Genomic DNA, 20,950 nt, shown 5'->3' on the forward strand with positions numbered 1-20,950 from the left:
TACATTGTTATCTCTAATTTTATTGTTCTGTCTTCTTTATGAGAAAAAGATAGATTTTTAAAAATATTATTAGAAAATTGGTTGTAAAGGCAAAGGCAAGCAGGTGCTATTAGTTTGGTTTGGATTTTTTTATAATTTTATATTCAGTGGAAAAAATTAGACTTTGTGTGTCAGTTAAAGTCTTCCATCATTCCTGCAACAGAAGATTTGTCATAACACCTTTTTATTCTGGAATCTCTTGTTCCCACCAGCTGGAATTTTCAGATTATTGGGATATGATTTGTTTCACACTCCCTAGGAGAGTCTATTCTCCCCCACAAGAGACGGTCACACCCTTGCCTGCAGTGACCCCTCTGTGCCACAGGGATGAAGGAAGGGATAAGATGTCTTAGGCAGCACCAGGAAACAAGGTTTTATTCCTTTATGAGTTTGAGCCTTTTAGACCTCCTATTCCTTTCCATGCAATAGTTTATAGTTTGTTTGGGATCCTTCCTTCCTTCCTTCCTTCCTTCCTTCCTTCCTTCCTTCCTTCCTTCCTTCCTTCCTTCCTTCCTTCCTTCTAAATGGGAGCAATATCTGTTCTATATTTACATGAAAAGCAGTTTTAAAAGTACAGGGCTTCATGCAGCTTTGAAGTCTTTGCAGCTCCTATGTGTGGACAAGATTCCATCAGTCAGACATCGTAGGTATGGCTGCACAATTTTTGCTATATCATGATTTGCTTATTCTGCTTTATTGCACAGGACTCGGAAAGAGTCCTCTTATCTTCGCAGCCCTTGATTTTTAGCTGGGAATGTATTTTATGAGGAATAGCTTGTGCTTTAGTACAGAGGGCGGCAAGACTGCTATGGGACATGCAACAGATGTCACAGAGGAGGAGCAGGCTCAGCTGTTTTCTTCTGGAATTAAAGTTGTTGCTAGTTTAAAAGAAAAGCCTTAGTATGGAGCAATTTTAAAGCCATGGAGAGAGAAACTGGAAGTTTGCGTATACGCTTATACAAAGTTTTATGCAAAAAGCAAATGTTGTTATTTATTGTATAAATCTCTTCTGCAAGTTGTATCGGTACCTGCTAATTTGAACCATGTACAAGCAAACGCTGTGGTGTTGTTCAAGCTAAGACAATGCCTTAGTTCTCTATTGAAATGCCAATGCTTAGCTTTCTACATGAAGTCTCTCTCTGAACGAGTGCAGAAACTCAACCAAGAACCAAAAGGTAAAAATCTAACTGCTCATTTTCTGGAGGGTTTTCCCTCCAGTGACTGAAGGGTATTATGTACTGTTAGTTTAATCTAAAAATAATGCTCAGAAAATGTGAAATCCAGAAGAAAAAAACAGATGAAAATGGGAGTAATAGCTGGCTGCTATATAAAGAAGATAACTAATGAGTGGAAACACACTTTTTCTGTGTAATAACTTTAGTGATTCCTAATAATTTTCAGTTATTTACAACCTGAATAAATGGCAACTATAAAGAGAACACATTCATTTCACAGAAAAAATACTTATGAGTGTTAGGCATGAAAAAATTTCTTGAGACAAGTGAATTTCACACAACTTACTCTTATTGTAGCTACTACCACCTCAAAGATGTTCAGTTTTCAATACTGAATTTTCATAATTAAAGTTCTGACACACTGAGTTATTCTATCAAAACAGAAAATAAAGACAAACACCTTGGAGTTTGCCTGTATTACATTATTCTTTAATATAAATGACATAAAAGTTTTACAAATTAGAGAGATTGACCTTGGAGTGTTAAGAGGCTGCAGAAGATTCTTTTAAGGTGAATTTTTAATTGAATATATGTTTAGCTTTGTAGATTGGCAGTAGAAATGTGCAGCCTACTGTTGATGTGCTTGCTACCCACTGGTATGGGTTGAAGAATCCCAATCTGCAGAGGGCTTCAAATCACTCTAAGGTGATACTTCCATGAATGATGTCCCAGCAATGTCCAGCTAGGCCTTGCAGTTATTTCACATCACATTTTGCTATTCTTATGACTTTGCTTATAATCTAAATTCCAGAAATTTAGAGCCTGCATATCCCTACTTGACAAATTAAATACATTATTTAAAAAACAAACCAGTAAAGGATGCTGGCAAATGTACAATGCAGAACAAGTAAACTGTGAACTGCTATTATTGTTGGTTTAGATATACATATGGATTGATACCAATGACTAAGCCCTAATGCCATACTCTGCAAAGCAGTCTCACGGAAGTCATCAAAACTGCTCTTGTGGCTAAGGTGAGAGTGATTTGCCCCAGAGAAATTTAGTCATTGAGCTCCAGGCATAGGTTACATGTTTTGTACTGCAGACTACTCATTAGTTTGTTCAATAGGATTATGTTAGTCTAATCCTGAATAGCGTTACTATAGAAGAATGGCAAACTTAAAAGACCTATTTGTACAATATGAATTTATTTTTCCCAAAATAATGACATTAGCAACAACTTTATTTCCCTCTGCTAAACAGATACATTCAGAATTAGCTTAGTGTTATTAATGGATATTTTTAAACCTCCAGGGCTTGAAATAAATGTAAGGGACCTTCCCAAGTCTCAACGTGATTTGAGAGTTCTTTTTCCCTCTAGTATTCTTTTTTTTTTTAATGTGGCTAAAATAACCTCAATCATTTTTTTTTAATCTTTTTTTTTTTTTTTTTTTTATATCTTAGCTTGACAAATATTTACTCCGAATCTCATATACAGTGGATCTGGAAACCTGTAGCATTCAGCAAACTGAAAAATACCACGGAAAGCATGCTGGAAAAGAAGGTTGAAATAAGTCAGTTTAAAGAACAGCTGGCAATTCTTTTTGATGGTATACTTGATCTTGTACATCTGTAATGATTTATTTACTCTACATTAATGGATCATCTCCATTTAAAAATGAAATGTCTGGTATTTGGCATTAATTGTTAGCAACAATTTTTTGAACAGGCCTATTACAACAGGTACTTTAGCTGAAACACAACCAAACCCCATCTTTAGACATCTATTTATAATTTCCAATCTGTACTGCAGAGCGTTCATGGATACATCGGAAAGCAGAGGGCTGGATTTCCCAGTACTGCACAGGGTTGCTGAAGAGACTCACACCAGAATAACTAGCCTTTTTGGTGTTGTAGCCACGAGGGCAAAAATCGTTGATACCAACTGATGCAATTTTGTTGTTATGAAGATAGACCACCTGAAAGGCATAGAATTAGAGAAGTAAGAAATAGAGTTACTGTGGCAAACAAGATAAATTATTTTATGTCAGATACTTGGTATATATTGCGCAATGTTATACAGAGTAACAATATATCCATTTTTCAAAAAAATACCTCGATCCTTTTTACCTTTTGAAACAGTATACCGAATTAGAAATAATTTTTACAGAAAGAGCAGAAACAGTGCAAGGCAATCTAATAAAATTATTATCATTTAATCATAGTGTAACCAAAAAAGGAGTCGAAGATGTGGACGTGTTAATACAGTGCATGTTCTATATATAAATATAAAATTTGGTACTAACTGGTTTCTCTTGAGCTCCATTGCTTTGACTCTCATGAGTGCAACTGTACATGACTTGGAGCCAAAGTAAACACTAATGATGATTTAAAATAGCTAATGAATATCACTTTGCTCCAGAGTCACCACCTCTGATGAAATTTCCCAAGCTACATGGCAGTGGTGATTTATATTTGGGTGTCTTCATTCTTTCGCGTAAAATCTTAGTCTGAACAAGGAGAGATTTTAATTGATCCCAAGAAGCCATATTTCTAGCTATCAAGCCACATAGTTCTCATCAATACAGCTGATGTGAGATGCATGTTGTGTATCTTTGCCCTCCTGAAGACAGCTTTGCGAGATACCAAAGGGAAGGTTCTTAGGAAAGTCTGCAAAATGTCACTGAGTAGAAGTGAAAAAAAACCAGAAGAAATCTTCTTTGAAAGCATATGTTGAGTAAAGAGGAAATTGAAGTACACAAATAATTCCACATTTGTTGCATCCCCTCAGTCACACATATACATGAAATCATAACTCCATATCTAGACACCTTCCTAGCCACACTCACTTAAACACCAGGAATAAGAGTTTTTGTGCTGTTTGCATATTTTCCATGCCTATTCAAGAGTTTATGAAATGTGCATCATTACCTTTTGCACAAATACTGTTCACGTTTCTGTTCAAGATTGAACAACCACACCAATACCACTCAGAATCTTACTTCCGAGGCAGTATGAAAAACTTTACCTGGATGTATTTGTGTTCACCCAGCCCACCAGGTACTCTGACAAGTTCATTGTTGTTCAAGTGGAGCTCTCTCAGATGAGGTACGTTGTTAAGAGAGCCATTCTCAACTGAAGAAATACTGTTGAAGCTGAGACCCAATCTGAAAAAAAAGCAAAACACCAACCCCAAAATATGTTAAAATTGCTCACATAACTGTCTTCTTTCTGTTGATTATTTCTATACATTATTATCGTAAAATAGACCAGGCCAATTTTCAGAATTATACGTGAGGTACAGTCACCAGGAAGAACTAGTTTAGATAAACATATTTAAATAAATTTGACATCTGATATGAATTATAATAATTATCATAACATTCAACTTGTGCCCATGGTACTGCATACTTTCACAAGCTATATGACTAATCCCACTGTAAATACATGCTCTGCACCTCCATAGATACCGGTATTTCTTTAAAAGCTGTATAAGAGTTTCTTGTACGACTTTATGAACAATAGTAATATTTTGTCAAACTTATCCTTTTAAGGTACTTACATAGAGAGATGTTACAGACTGGAAACAGGAGTCACATATAATAATCTGTTTAGCAGGACACAGAGGTGAGACATACACATTCCTTCTCTTTTCCAGTCCAGAACTTTCACCACCGACTCATCTTTCCTGCTTTAACATCCACATTCTGGGTTTACTAGCACAATTTATGCCTGATTTGGAAAATGTAGTCCTATCTGTATATTTCTGTGTTAATATTATTTCAGTTTGCAATTACCAAACTACAGAATTTTTGTCAAGAGACTCTCATAATTACAGTACCCTATTTTGCAGCAAGGAATTCAGTAGTAAATCTGCAATATTCATCAACATCAGGAGTGTTGTCCTTTGAGAAAAAAATATTTATATAAAGGCTAAGCTTATGTCACTTAGTTTGCTTTATTTTTTTGCTTTATTTTTTTCTTTCAGCAATTTCTTCTTTATTTTTGAGTGAAAGATGTTCTGAGATTTATTAAAAACTGAATCAATTACAGACTTCAATCCAGGTAATCAGAATCCTTGTCATAAAATAATTTGCTATGGATGAGTAATTTTAAAGAAAGTCTGATTCACAGTAATCTACCTGTAATTCTTTGTGACTTGTGCTGGCTTCAAAAGGCATAACCTGGACCTAGTATAAAATCACAGATCTAAAAATTCTTGTTTGATCTTTGTGGCCTAGATGTTTCCAGAAATAATGATGTCCAAGAATGGAAGAACAATTTATAATTTTCCTTTTAAAAATAAAGATCTTGTTAACTAGTATTATATATAACAAGAATAGTTATAATCATACTAATTTAAATATTGCTACGTTGTCAAACAATTAAATGACAAAAGAGAGCTTAATGAGATGTCCCACTGTCATCAACAGAGATTTGTCTCACTCAGACACAGGTTTACAGTGTCCTGTATCTTTGCCAGAATTTATTCGGGAAGAATTTTCATTTAAAAGCTATTAGAACAAAATTCCTTTTAAGTAGAGTATATTTAGATTCAGTGAGGCTTGGGGGATTTGATCCTACAGAGCGACTTGTTCTGAACCTCTGCAGAGTAGACTAAGGACTTTAGTAATGGATGCTTATAGCGAATGTCTTTAAAAGCATTGGGAAAAAAACCTCCACAACATTTTGACAGAAAGCTATAAATTCTTGGTTGATGTATATCTAAATATAGGCTCCTACATAAACAGGACTAGAAGTGAATGTGTCACACTTAGGTAGACAAGGATGAATAAAGCAGGTCTGACACACATATTGATCTTTTAAGGCAAAAGTAACCTCTTTACACATCGTAAGGATAGAAAAGATCCAACTCAAGATTAGCTCATGAAGGGAAACTCTTCTAGGGAAAAAGTAAAATCAGAGGAGTTTGTTGAAAAGTGACTCTAACTCCCATAAGCAGTGAAATTACATGCAATTACATCTCATCTAAAGGTTTTACAAACAAATTCCCTGGCCTGTGTTTACAAATGAAATAAGACAATATTAGTATGCAAAATACAAGGCTATTAAGAGTGTTGGAAAGGATACTATCTTCATCTCTTTTCTTTTTCCCATGGGAACAAAAAGAGAAGAATTTAAAAAATCACCCTTGCCTATTATATTGACATAACATTTCCTTTTTTTATTAGTGAACAGGTAACAAATTTTAGCTGAAATAATCACAGTTTTCTAAATCATTGAAGGGCATCATTAAAAAACATATCTAACACTTAAGAAATTCTCAAATATTTTTCACCTTTTACCTCCAATATCCCTACCTGCCCATTCCCACTTTTTTGTTATATGTATTTGAACAAACCTCATGCTGCTCAACATCATTGTTATTCAGGTCTTCATGCAACTTCCACTGTATGGAAGTAGACTTTTCAGTAAACTTTAATAGGCTCTAGACTTCAGTAACCTCAGCTGTGCAACATATATACCTCCTGTGGACCACATTCCTGCACAAACCCAGCAAAATCTTTGTAGATTTTTCAGTAGTAAGGCTTTTATTTTTTTTCCACTGCCGCGCTATATGAAGACTTTCAGAAGACTTAAGAGCAATTTTACAAGGAAAAGAAATGAAAAGGACAAATACTGACAGTCTGCTAGAACACAAGAATTCAAAAAAGAATGAGCAGTAGATATACACTGAGCTTGTTTACAGTTCGAAGCACCTTAACACAGTCAGAAAAATGCCCCGTTTCTCAGTCTAACTGTGCTTTAGGGCAACTATTGGACTGTTGGGAAGAGAGTGATCCGACCCTATACTGGTGTTCCTGAAGTCTTAGTTTGTAAGTAAAAACTTTTTTCTTTTTTGTAGCTTCTTTCTGTGGCATGCTGCCCCTTTAATTTATCCCATATGCTGTCCTGGAGCTTTCCTGTAGCTTCCTCCTTTCTTCATCTGTCTGCTCCATTATATTCAATGCCCTCTTTTTTTTGCCACATCTGTGTTCTGTCTTACTTTTCAACTTTGCAAAAGAGGACTTCTTTCTATACTTAGGTTGCCTGCTTAAGTGCAGCCCAGAGATCAGTTTAAAAGCTGGTGCCTGCTTTGAGTAGTTCCACATTTCCACACCACGATCAACGTAGTATCTTGTTGCTCTGTACAGTTCAGCCACAATGGAAGCAGACCAAAGTTAGATATTTTTAGTAGTCCATCTGCACTTGCTGCATAAAACTTTACGTCTTAAGAAGGACTTCCAACAATATTGTCCATGTAATGTTGCCTGTATTGTTTTCCAAGTGCAAATGTTAAAAAGCAGAAAAAATGGGTCATCTGCAGGAGAACTGACTCACCCACACCTCCCTCTTCCAGTAAAGTAAATTACTCTCTACCTGAATAGTCATGATCTTATTTTGATGATATTGAAAGCATTCTTTCCCATCTCTCTGGGGGATGTTACATTTTATACTAAGCCTCTATCATTAACAATTATTGCTTCATAGTTCCCTAAGCCTTAATTATGGGATTTATATTTTTTCATTAAAATCCAGGAGACATTTTTCAGCAAGGATGAATCTGTGATCAAATATGAACCTTAAACACAAATTGAAATAACATATATTATAAGCTCTAGAAGGCTGTTCTAAGACTTATCACTTGGAATTACCAGATTTGAATTACATATTAAGTTACTACATAATTCATTGTACTAAACTGCTGTCTAAGATACTCTAAACAGTGGTAGATTTAATTATTGTTATTCAGTAATCTTCCTTTGATTTCTGTTTTCTGTCTGCATTATGACAAGCAGAGTGTTTGTGGTGGTTACAATTTCAACTAATATTTTATGTGAAAAAAAAGAAGTTAAGTCTTACTTTGCCAAGTTGGTAAGTCCAGACAGAGATTCAGCATCAAGTTTGCTGATTTTGTTACCATCAAGGTGAAGTTCAGTGAGGGATGGGGGGAGGCCTGAAAGAGAGGACACCGTGAAATTATCTTTGATTAAACAAATATCTTTTTTCAAAGGATTAATGTTACACCGAGAATCTTTTACAGTAACAAAAATACTTTTACTAGACATGACCAAAAACAATTCATGGAATGAAACAATGAACTTCCAGACACAAAGAAACCAAAAAAAACTAGGAGCAACTTATTTGACATTAAATATGTCCAAGCTCCTAAGATCATCATAGAAGAGTTAATTCATAAAAAACAGCAAATTGAATTCTTCCCAGATATGAATTCTAGCCTTTGTGATTATGTAAATGGGATACATGTCATGGTGTGAGAAATTAGACCCTTCATTTTAACCAGACCATCTACATACGTGAATCAACAAACATTTGACACCTAGCTATTTATGAAATAACAGCAGCAGAAAATAAGTTTATAAATATAAGGTAAAATAATTTTAATGCTATTTTAGGTATGGCACATACTAGTTTGGAAATTCTGCTTATCAGAAAAAAGAAACCCAAAACCTGGAACCAAATATTTTAACTATCTGAGGTCCTTCAAAGGGACATCCAAAACAGGAAATCTAAGAAGAAAGAAATAACAACTAATATTAACTTTCAAAAACCTTTCAGCTATTTCAAAACAATCTGCTGGCTGAAGTCTGAATAAATTGAATATAATTTCCTCTGCATTTAAATCATTCTGGTTTGGTTTGTTTTTAATAGATTGTATTAAAGTTGATCTTATTTTGTAGCAATTTGCAATGAAGTACTTTAAAAATAGCAAATATTTCCATTTTGTATAAGAATATTTTTGGCTTCAAACACACACTTGTGAAGAGCTGATTTTACACTTGTAGAACTTCTGTTAGTTCTACATGAGTTTACGTCTGTATAATGTCAATCAGGCTCACAAGCCAAACTTGGAGGAAGAAAACATTCTTCCTATTTATGCTATGTGACAAGAAAACCAAAATGACATAAAATGACTTGGTTTTGATGGTGCAGCTCTTACAGAGCTTCTCATAAAAGAAAAAGAAGATCTTCCAAAAAAGAAAAGTCAACAGACCAAATAAATGAAATAGTCAAGTACTGGATGCTTTAAGGACTGACTCAAAAGGCTTCCATAATCAATTTTTTCCTAGCTGTCTAGAATCCACCATATTATGCCTGTGGAGATCTCTGAAATCTTCATTGAATTTCTTACCTTTGGGGATGCTAGTAATGTTGGTGTCTGCAATACGGATGTAGGAAAGCCTCTTCATCCCTTGAAAAGCTCCATTTTCAATTCCTGAACTCTTGATTGGATTGGTGCCTAGCTCTGTCAAGAAAACATGGTCATGAGCTATGCTGCAGTGTAGATATCTATATTGTTCAGGTGAAAGTTACTTTTGGAGGTAGAATCTATTGGAACATTTCCTCGAGAGAGAGACCTCATGTGGAGTATTGTGTCCAGTTCTGGAATCCTCAACATAAGAAGGATTTGGAACTGTTGAAACGGGTCCAGAGGAGGGCTACAAAGAAGATCAGAGGGCTGGAGCACCTTTCCTACAAGGACAGGCTGAGAGAGTTTGGGTTGTTCAGCCTGGAGAAGAAAAGATTCCAAGGAGACCTTACAGCAACCTTCCAGTACTTGAAGGGGCTACAGGAAAGCTGGGCAGGGGCTGTTCACAAAGCCTGGAAGTGATAGGATGAGGGGAATGAGTATAAACTGGAGAGGGGCAGATTTAGACCAGACATCAGGAAGAATTTCTTTACAATGAAGGTGGTGAGGTAGTGGCACAGGTTGCCCCAGGAAGCTGTGGATACCCCATCATTGGAAGTGTTCAAGGCCAGGTTGGATGGGGCCTTGGGCAGCCTGATCCAGTGGAAGGTGTTCCTGCCCATGGCAGGGGAGTTGGAACTGGATGATCTTTAAGGTCCCTTCCAACACAAACTATGCTATGATTCTATGATTCTATGATTCTATGATTCTATGATTCTATGATTCTATGATTTCTTGACTTTCTACATAAAATAAACAATTGAAGAAAAAATAACATATTGAAAAAACAGAATTGATTTATTTTTAATAAATTCTCATGCTCATACCTAAGACAATCACTTGATTCAATCCATTAAAGACAGCTTTCCTCAGTTTGGAGATATCATTCTCATGAGCCCGTATCTCCTGAAGAGACTTTGGCATGTTTTCTGGGAGTTCCTTCAGGTTATTCTTGGACAGGTAAAGTCTTTCCAGTTTCTTCAGAGGAGCAAAAGCTAACGGGCTAATTTTGCTGATTTTATTGTTGACAAGGATCAATGCCTGTGGAATAATAATGAAGGAGATCTCAGGTGACCACTAGAGAAATTATCTTAGGAATGAAACATTAAAAAAATATTATTCTTTTTCCAGCGCCTTTTGATGTCTTTTAATGGTCAGTCTAGTGAGTAGAAGAAAATGCAGTGCAATAAAAAACCAAATAGATTAAGAACTTCTGAGAGCACTGAACAACATACAAGACCTACATTACAAATGCAAGCGTTATTTCATTGCTGTGGTATATGCAGATTCTATTAACCTCCATAATTTATATCCAAGAATCAGTAAAACTCTTCCACTTGAAGCTGTGAAAAAAAGTAATTCACAATAAACTCTTGTTATCAGTTCTATTTGATTTTTTTTTCTGGTTTTGTTTATTCAGATGGTTTTTATACCTTACCCATCATTACAGAACCATCCTGACCAGTGTTCCCTGAACAGAAAATTCTATGACTCAATACAAGTGAAGGCACAGCCTAGTTTAATAAAAATATTTATATCATCGCCTCTTCATTGTTAGTCTTACAGACTGTACTAATATCTAGATTTATGCTGGATAATGATTTCTTTATTGTTTTGTTTTATTATTTTTGTAAGAATAACTTGGCATAGAAGAGGAGAAATCTGAAGTGTCATACTCTAAGTCTTACAGCTAGGGATCATGGACCGTATTCATTCTGCCTACTATATAGGTTCCTAATCTAATTCTCACAATTGTGATGTATAGATTTAAAGTACCTCTAGCCAAATTATCTCTCTATACTCTCAGGAAAGATCTCCATGAAAACTCTGTTACATGTACTAGGTGGCTTCCAAATTCCTCTGAAATGTTACATTATCGCTAACTCTCTTTTTGATTAACCAATTGTAACATAAAAAGGGAGAAGAAAGTCTCAGTGCTATCAGAACAGTAATGTGGCTAAAGGAAAATATTTCAGATACGATATATATGAGAATGAATCTTAGCATTCTATGCGTTTGCCATGTATTTATCAGGCTTACAATGCTCCATATTTGTGCAGTGAATTTGGTAGAATGGCTTGTTTAAATAGAGATATCAATGTATATTTATATTTATATTTATATTTATATTTATATTTATATTTATATTTATATTTACTACTAAAGAATAGCTATAGAATATCTTTGTTCACTAAATGTATTATTCTTTTCAGAAAGAGAAGAAAATAGTTGCTCCTAAACCACAATTTTTTATATTGTATATACGATAGTTAACATTCAGTGTATTGTAATACACTTAGTCTATTTCTTGAAGGAAAATTGAGCGTACAGCTCTTTCCACAATCAGCTCAGTATTAAAACAGTGCCAAGAATTATATCAGCATCTGTTACAGGACCTCTTTATCATGCAAACTAAAAGAGAGGTGAGAAAATAGTTTAAAATTAAACTGGATATGTGTTTTTCCCCTAATGGACTTGCAGATCATCCTGAGTAAAGCAAGCAATGTGTTCTCTACATGGTTTCACTGAGTATACATAAACCTGAGCATATCTGGTTTTAATTTTGTATGCTAGCTAGCAATAACATATTTGCAAGAGAACGTAGAAAAGGTCACTCACAGTTCAGCAGAATACTTCCTTAACAATAAACTTCTCCCAAAACAAATATATTGGTTAAAGGAAGTCATGGCCCCAACTCTCGTCTGAGCCTGAGCTGTAAAGAACTACCACGAGAATACATGGAGTACACATGGGAGTATGGTTTCCTGAGAGTTAACATTGCCAGAACTGTGATAGAGATGCATATTCTGTCCATACTGTGATACAACTGCCCACACAATATTAGGACAGGGAAACAATCCAGTTATTATGAGAGGCACAGTCTGAATTATGGAGATGAGTCTCTGTCATTGTTTTTATCACAATAACTAAACGACTGAATGTGCTACTGCAAATTGCTTTTGAAAAAAAAAAAAATTTACCATGGATTTCTTCTCCATTAATACCTACGTCAACATTCAATAAATTTAGACTCATCAGCACTTGACATTTTTATCCTCTTTCCTGCTTTGGGCTAGTCGGTCATTTATTTCAGCTAAAAATCTGCCTTATCTTCTTGTCCTTTTTACTTGATCTGTTTTAACTTTGTTTCCTTTTAGATAAAAAAAGGGTTTGGTCTATGATTATCACAGCTGATGATCAGATCTGAAATATTTTTAGCTGGAAATAGATAAATATACATTCAGCTAGTCCCTGCAATATGAATATTCTCTGAGTAGCTGATGTTAAGAGGGTTGTTACAGCTCTTCAGAGCAGAAGTGTTATTCCTGACCAAAATCAGAATTTATCTAAGTATCTAGGATTAATCTGTTCTCCTTTTTCAATGCTTTCTCATGGATATGATCATGTTATTTTGTGGGAAACAGAGAAGTGTTGTTTTACACAAATGTTCAGAAAGTGTCTCACTTAGAAATGATGGTACCTATCAAAGTTAAATTTAAAAATATTGATTGATGTAAAGCGGGAAGGTATAACAAGCCTGTAGTTTTCAACTTTTTTGTATCAGAGTATCATTTCCCACTCACACTTTGCTGTGCAAATCTCTGCTCCTGTTATTTTAAATCTGCCTTATTTCTCCATACTTGTGTAGCTGTAAAGAAGACAAAATAAACCCACACATCAGAATTTGCAAGAGAAGTTTTACTGTCTCCCAGAGCACCAGCAAATGATGAGGATAACACACCAGCATAGCACCTGGCAAGCCATACCCCTGGGTTCCTTTCCTACTTCACAATAACTCTATTATATGCAAGACTTAAAGAATGACGTTATTAGCCTTGGAGCACTGCTGTTTACTTTCCTCAGAACGTGCCCCGTATGGTTTGCATGTAACAAAAATTAAAACAAAACAAAATAAAATGAAAACTCAGAGGAATTTAGAGGTCAGTGAAAACAGGAACTTAGAGGAGAAAAACCTAGGGAAAACATCTGCAGGCAGTGTTATTGAGGAAGGGATGTTAGTCAGAAACATGCCACATGGACCAGCTATCCTGAATAAAGCCCAGATGGCATGATGGGGCACTGTATTCACCTTGTCAAAAGAGGTATAAAATTTTTGTTCAGACCAAGAAGTGCATTCAGGGAAAATTCAGGACAAATCTGAAAGTGCTGAAAGTACTGGAGCCCTTGGCCACGGATAGCACTTGAGATGTTGCTGGTATGAAATGATTTGGCAAACTGAAGAAATGTGACGGCCTAGAACAGAGCCACAGGAACTGATACTTTTATTCAAAAATCTGTCGTCTTCTACACTTCCTTGGGGTTTTTTTGAGAAAAAGATATTTCTTTTAAAATAAATGTAACAGCCCCCCCCCAAAAGAAATCACTCCTGAAGCTTATCATCAATTCCCAATACAAAAGGCTGAGCATACACCTGCATAACTTTCAGCATGACTTGATATGGGTGCTAAGATATTTAGCCATAGGTACAAAAGGAGGAAAGAAAGAAAGAAAGAAAGAAAGAAAGAAAGAAAGAAAGAAAGAAAGAACGAAAGAAAGAAAGAAAGAAAGAGGCACAAATATATCAAGTGTTGAAGTTATCACTTAGTCAGCTTAAAGAGTTCACCATAATTCCCTAAGGATAAGTGAAAAATTAGGTTCTATCCTGATTTTCCTGAAATAAAACCTTTTTCTCTTGTCATATATAATATGTAATATCGCACTGTAAGCATCGACTGTGCTACAATATGACACTGTGGTAATGCCTATGGACCACCTTATCATCAACAGGATTTTAAGCAATGCTCTAAGAAAAAATATCCAACCTTTGCTCCAAAGTTGACTTACTTTTTACTGAAAAAACCCTCTGATATTACTGTAGTAAGAAAAATAGAAAAAAAAAATCACTGTATGACAGGAATAGACGCTGGCTAAGTTGAAGTCAGTGGGAGTCTGGCCATTTAGCTCCTTCTACCTTGGTTTGTACTTCAAATATTTATTCCCAAAACAAAAAGAAGAATTCACAATTCAGGAAACTTTTGGAACACTTGTTGGAACGCTTTTGTCAAAATACACCCTGAAAAACTGTAGAGGGAGTGTGTGGCAATCATGTAGGATTGAGCATAGGATTGCTCTTGAGGTTGCCAGATCTTACAATTTTTGCCCTTTTGGGGACTGAGGAACAAGGGATTTATTTCTTTTTGTTGGTGTAATTTCACTGTCTGAGAATCTCAGGGGATTGTTTGGAGGGGTTTTCGTCCTTACTTCTGTTCTTCTTAGTCAAGAGTAGGTTGTGGTAAAAGGCTTGCCAAAATCAGAGGTGAATTGTAAAATGATCAGCAAATTGTTATCAGACCTAATACATGGTGATACATCTGTTTTGCCAGCTGGGAATGGTACTCTTACCTAACATCAGCTCTTTAATGATGCATATGTCCTTCAGGGTTTAAACTGAAAAGTCAATCTGCTGCCCTGATGGAATTTCTTTCATTTCCTGGGTTATGTATTACATTATTACCTGTTTTTTATTACAGTTCTGTTAGGAACAGTAATGCCTCAAAAATTGTAAGCTCAAGAGTCCGTCTCTAGTTTTCTGCCAAATTACTAGGCATGTAGGTATGCTTAGAATAAAGAAAAAAAACAAACAACACCAAAAATGTATAAGAGAACTTGACTTTCTTCTCTAATTGTGTTATACCAGGAGACATAATTCTACAAAATAAGTATTTATATATTAATTAATTAAAAAAATCAAAAATATTGGTAAACTTGAAGGAACCAAGAGCCCCTGAATCCAAGGAGGTCTCTGAATAGAATTCCAGATGTTGTCTCCTGAAGGGCTCCTGATCCACAGTTAAGGCAGGAAAAGGATAAAGGTATAAAAAAAATGATTGTGCAATTATTCTTTATTTATTGTTACTTACAGTGTTTGGTAGGTTTTGGTAGTAACCCTACCAAACCTAACATCAAGTAGATATCGCTAAGAAAGGCAAGGAAAAAGGGATGACATAAGTACAAGAAGGAAGAGATGAATGAACTGTGAGGGAAGGAGATGGTAAGGCATTGAAAAAACAGCCTGTCAGTATAAAGGAAAAACGACTATGGAAAGCAGTTTGATCATATCCACAGCACCTTGTTGAATAATCTCACAAAGCCAAAGAGCCTGCTGCATATCTAGTTTGCATACACTTTGAGCTTTCACTGATGAGTATTGTGTAATATGTTTTGCACAGATGACCAGGGAGAAGGTGGCTCTACATTTTATTGCGCCAACAAAATAGAATCCAAATATTCTGGAGTTCTAAAGAAACTTTCAACCCTGCCCTTGTCTACTGAGGCAAGCATTTTGGTCATTAATTTTATCATATTTACTTGTTTATTGTATTGTATTCTATAAATTTTCCTTTTTTTCATTAGCTAAGTATGCCAACTCTCTCTAGAATTCTAAGGACATCAAAGTATTTTCTTCTGTTGTTTTCCTCACATGAAAAGATTTACCCTCTGCATACTAAAAATGTTTTCTGTGTTGTGGATGCTCTTTGCTTGTTCCAGTGGAAAATCTCATTATGTGTTAAGCACAATGCAAAGAACAGTCTGAGGATGTGACAGCTCTCTAAGGGAGGGCTGCATTTCAGAAAAATTAAGTATTTGTTTTTTCCTCAGACTGTTTTTGAGAAACCTACAGCTGCACCAAATGGAAAGAAAAAATGGTATCTCTCAGTCCTGGTTAGAATGTTTTTCATTGATGATAGCGGGAATGTTGTCAGCGCTAGAAACTGGACACTCATATCTGTTTTTTTACAGTATGCCGGTTGTTACTGATTCATCATTCCATGATGTGCAGAGCATTATGTACTTAACCTCTCTTTTAATTATGCCTGTCAAAAGGGCATAATTGAGGAACTGAAGCCATAATGAGCCATCAGAAGATGTGTTCTTTGCTTAATATTTTCTGATCAGTTAGGATCTTTCCTGTAACCTTGGGAGATGTTTTTACAATTCTTCGGTTTATCTGGGCTCTTCTCCTTCCACAAGAAAGGACATAAAAACGGAAAAAGGAGTGCATGACAATTTCTGGTGCGATACATTATTTTTTTTCATTTGATATTACAACAAAGAGTGTTTCATTGATTTGCCCATACATTTAGTATTCATAAAAACTTACATGTGGATATGGTCGTAATCTTAAGTCCGAGCTTAAATCCTTTATCTGTTTCACACAAGTCTTCTCTTTCAATATAAATACAACTGGTTTTAGCACTGTTGTACACACAATCATGGCTTGCATAGCTCTGCCAGCTTAAATGAAGTAATGTTCCATTTGATTTCTGGCCAATAGTGCATTTGATTTCTTTTGCTGCACTAGCACTGTGCCATTGAAAAATTCACATTGGAAAAGCATGAAGTCACTAATCTGTTGTTTGTGATGTTCTTATAGTGATCTAATAGACAGTAGTTTCTTTTACCTCTTTTTCCAAGTGCCAGGAATTATGCTGGTTTGCTTTGGCTTTGCCACACAGCATGCTGCTCCATGTGCTGTTATTGCAGACTCCTCCTTCACTCTGCATGAGGGCTTACTCGTGTAGTATTTTGAATTCTTTATTGTGTCCATGGGGTCAAAGTACTGTATTCTATCCAGAAGAATCAGTCTGCCAGGAAAATTCTGACAGTTTCATAGATTTTTTTTTTTACCTGGCTTTGCCAATTGCACATCGTTGATGGTTTTGCCATAGGTCTAAATCATAAGCAAGTCTTTTACATAGTATCAGACAGTTTTCTGAAACTGCAAAATTCAGTCCTTGGCCCTAGAAAAAGTTTATCTTCAAATTTTCCTTATTCTCCTAAGTTCTCTAGTGAAAAAACCAAAAATCTTACTTTTCATTTTGAAATTGTGTGAAGTCTCGCTGAGTTTTAATTGGACAACATTTATAGTTTAGCCACTTTTTCCTGGATAAATTTAAAACTATAAAAATATCAAGTCCACCAAAACTGTTGACTCTGGTGTCTTCTGGCAGGCATCTATTATTTGGAGATAAATATTCCCTTAGTTGCATACTTTTCTAATGGCTTGCTGTATTTCCACAGCTGGAAATTTTAACTGCTCTTTTACCCTCTCAGGAAAATTTTCTGATACAAAGAATGGTTTTATACATACAAATTTCTATTTAATTTACATGTCTGTGTGTTGTGCACTCAGAGTATAAGCAGTTAATTTTTTGCTGAAAAAGAAGCCATGGGCAAATTATGGGTAGATCCTTTATTTTCCTCTTACTTCATCTTTTTTTTTAGTACAAATGGAACTTTAGGTTCAACGCAACTTGTTAATGAAAATCTGTTTTAAAACTATTCCAACTATGACTGGTCATGTCTATAGGAAACAGGAAAAAAAAATAAGGGAATATTCAAAAGGAGTAAACTGAATTGAACTGAATGTTCAGTATTTTTCCAAGATCTATGAAAATTGAGATTTAAGGAGTTACTCTTTTAATCACTTTCTGCAAAAGTTTAACTGCAGTTGCTGATAATTTTAGATTTTAGAGTCATAATACCAATAGTTTATGTAAATCTTCCTGGTTTAGTAGCGTATAAGAAATTTTAGTAAAATCGAAGAAGTCTAGAAAGTTTTGTACATCGCACAGTCAAGTGTAACAGTGCAACATACTATATTTATCAGAGAATATGATTAAAAACATAAACATTATATATATGCACACACACATATCTCCTTAAAACACAAGTGACAATGGAGCTCCATCAACAACATACTTTTTGAGTTATATTTATCTAAAAACAATATTCCCTTTTCACTCTGACTCTGAAGAATATTTAATTGCAAGGTGGGAAATGGGAATAATTCCCTGATATAGTGTGATATTGCACAAGAAGAAGAAAGATGTCTGCTGAAAGCGGAGTTGGTGCCCAGTTATATAAATGTAATGCATGATCAAATTATTATTTTGAGAGAAAATGAGAGGATAATTATTTGTTCTTGAGTAAGTCATGGAAAACAGTATTGTCTTGGAGGTCATTTGTTAAAACGCGTTCCTGTCACCATTTTCTGTACGATTTCCACTGGTTCATAAGCAATTTTGCAAGTCAGATAAATAATTTGTTATGTGAAGAGTTATCTATTTAATTCACAATTAAAAAATAATCCATAAAGAACCTCAATGAGATTATATAGTTCCCAACAGCTTAATTCACAGTAGGTTGCATAACAGAGACTTGAGTTGAGTGCCAAGTAGGCACAATTCACTGGGGGCAGTGCATTTCTTCTATAATACCTTGCTCTGACTCATTTCATGCAATGTCATGAAGAAGGATTTTGAAAATATTAATTTCATTAACAAGATATTTTTCTTTTTTAGCACCTTGTCTATGATCTTCACTGAAATCACAGGACTTCACAAGGTGGAAGAAAACAAAGCAAGTGGGCAGGAATTAGGATGTTGAATCTGTTTAGTAGCCAAACAGAAGGATTTAAAAAATTCTGTGGTACAAGTTACCTAATTCTAAAACAAAATTTGATGACATTTGGAGTAGAAACACCTACTTCTTTTTGTTGTCTGTTGAGGTTATCTATGTCACTAACTCAAGTATATACACCTTTGCTAAAGTTAGGTGACAGCAACCTCAAGATGATTTACCCATGCAGCAACGTGCACTACGGACAGACTGGCATTGTGCCTATTCCTAGAAATTTTAAAAAAATTTTCTTTTTAATGTTGCATTGCAAGAAACATTTAAGGGGTAATTTGGATGTAATTGAGGCGATAAATGTTTATAGGATTTTTTTTTTCCAAGCATGAGTGGCTGAATGAAAATTCTTGCTTGAAACACTGCCTATTCGGGTGCTGTCGGTGGCATCATGAACAGATAATATAAAAGAGTGGACTTCCTGGTTGCGAATGAAAACTACAGAATAGAAGGAGGCTGAGAAGAACTAGGAAAGCAAAGCCAAGTAGTTAATATTGTTTATAAACAAAAGTATCAAATAATACACAGAACAAACTGAGTTGATGAAAAGCTAGACGAATCATCTTTTCAGAAATATGCCTCAGTTGGGGTTTTACTTTCAAAGGCAGAGAAGTATTAGCCTTTTTCTGATTTGGAAAGAAAACTATTTCAACCAGATTGAGACAAGACCATGATGTATGAATTTTAAGAAGCTGATTAAAAAGTATAGACATGAAGGAGAAGGACCTCAGACAGACACAAAAAAATTAGAGAAAGAGGAAGGCAGTTGTCTGATGGAAACTTGGAAAAAGTGAACTAGGAAAAAAAAAGGCAGTCACAGAAACCAGGGAAGGAAAATATTTCAGAAAGGAGGAAAACAGACAGAAGTGTTGGAAAAGACCAGCAGCGAAAAGGGCAGTTTTGCTAGGAGGAGGCTATTGAAAAAACACAATTTAATTGAAGTGCTGGAAGCAGAAGACTGATTTGAAAATGTTCTCAAAGTAGAAATAGTACAGAATAGCTGCTGAAAAACATGATATATACAGATCCCTGTGAACTCAGAGATGGGAGGGGAAGGAATACATTGCTGGGTGAGTAAGGTGGCAGGACTGAGATAGACCTGCTTTTTAAAGAGGAATAACCAAGTCAGTGTACCAAAGAGACTGAAAACATAAATAAATAGGTGATAGAAATTATGATGGAGATTAGGAGACTGAATCGACGAGAGATAAGTATGAAGAGCTGAAAAGAGATGAAAAACTTCTGTGGCAGAAGAGAATTTGCAGTAGAGGAATGGGAAAGGAAATAAATAGGCTAGGATGGTGGAAGAAGAACACAGAGTATTTCATCGGTTTTCCTTAAAAACCCGTGTACCAGGACAAAACTATATTTTTTCCCCATTTTTTTTTTCTGGCAAATGCTGGTTTAGTTATACACTTACATGAAGATTCTTCAAGTTTTTGAAATCTCCTTCTTTAATTTCTGTGATTTTGTTGTTCTGTAAGTCCAGCAGAGTTGTGTCAGGAGGAAGGTCTTTTGGCACTTTTTCCAGACCTAGTGACAGTGAAAAGAATGAACAATTGAATTTGAAAGAAACTTTTAATAGGGGTCAGTACTTTTCTCAGCAGCATTTGCCTTTCAGTAAACAGCATTTCTAGAACTCATTTCCTGAAGAAGCTTATGAAGATTTATCTGAAAATATTCTTGTCTCCAGCCAGTCAAAGGGAGCTTTATTTTGCCATATGAAATCAAAATTTATTTATTTACATTTTCATTATACCTTTTTCTGAGAATGTATCTGAGTTAAAACTTGAAATAAAGGATTGAATTTGGGAAAATTACTTCTAGCACATTTAATTCTACTGAATTATGTGAATAAAAATGGCCTTCAGAAAGAGGTAAGGTATTTATTAATTCCACTGCGTGTTAGCTTTTGTGGACAGACAACATTTCCTGCTATTTAAAAGGTAGTAGACTTTTTTGAAAGAAGCAGGATAGTTAATTGTAATCCTTTCCAGAAAAAATACTATTTGTTTGACAGTAACTGAATAACTTACAGTAAAGTCCACCT

The 20,950-nt window shown here is 35.2% G+C and overlaps 1 protein-coding gene across 1 annotated transcript in view; it reads right to left on the reverse strand.

The window, feature by feature from the left end:
* Window positions 1-20,950, reverse strand: part of DCN (decorin) — a 40,814-nt gene continuing 19,864 nt past the window's right edge. Inside the window, exons 3-8 of the mRNA XM_009559926.2 lie at window positions 20,321-20,433; window positions 10,254-10,467; window positions 9,370-9,483; window positions 8,079-8,172; window positions 4,243-4,381; window positions 1-3,193 (exon numbers count right to left, since the gene is read on the reverse strand). Of these exons, the coding sequence (XP_009558221.1) occupies window positions 2,999-3,193; window positions 4,243-4,381; window positions 8,079-8,172; window positions 9,370-9,483; window positions 10,254-10,467; window positions 20,321-20,433 (869 nt within the window). The 3' untranslated portion in view covers window positions 1-2,998. The remainder of the gene's footprint in view (window positions 3,194-4,242; window positions 4,382-8,078; window positions 8,173-9,369; window positions 9,484-10,253; window positions 10,468-20,320; window positions 20,434-20,950) is intronic.

The sequence above is a fragment of the Cuculus canorus genome, chromosome 1 (genome assembly GCF_017976375.1).
Source record: "Cuculus canorus isolate bCucCan1 chromosome 1, bCucCan1.pri, whole genome shotgun sequence".
NCBI classification, from domain to species: Eukaryota; Metazoa; Chordata; class Aves; order Cuculiformes; family Cuculidae; genus Cuculus; species Cuculus canorus.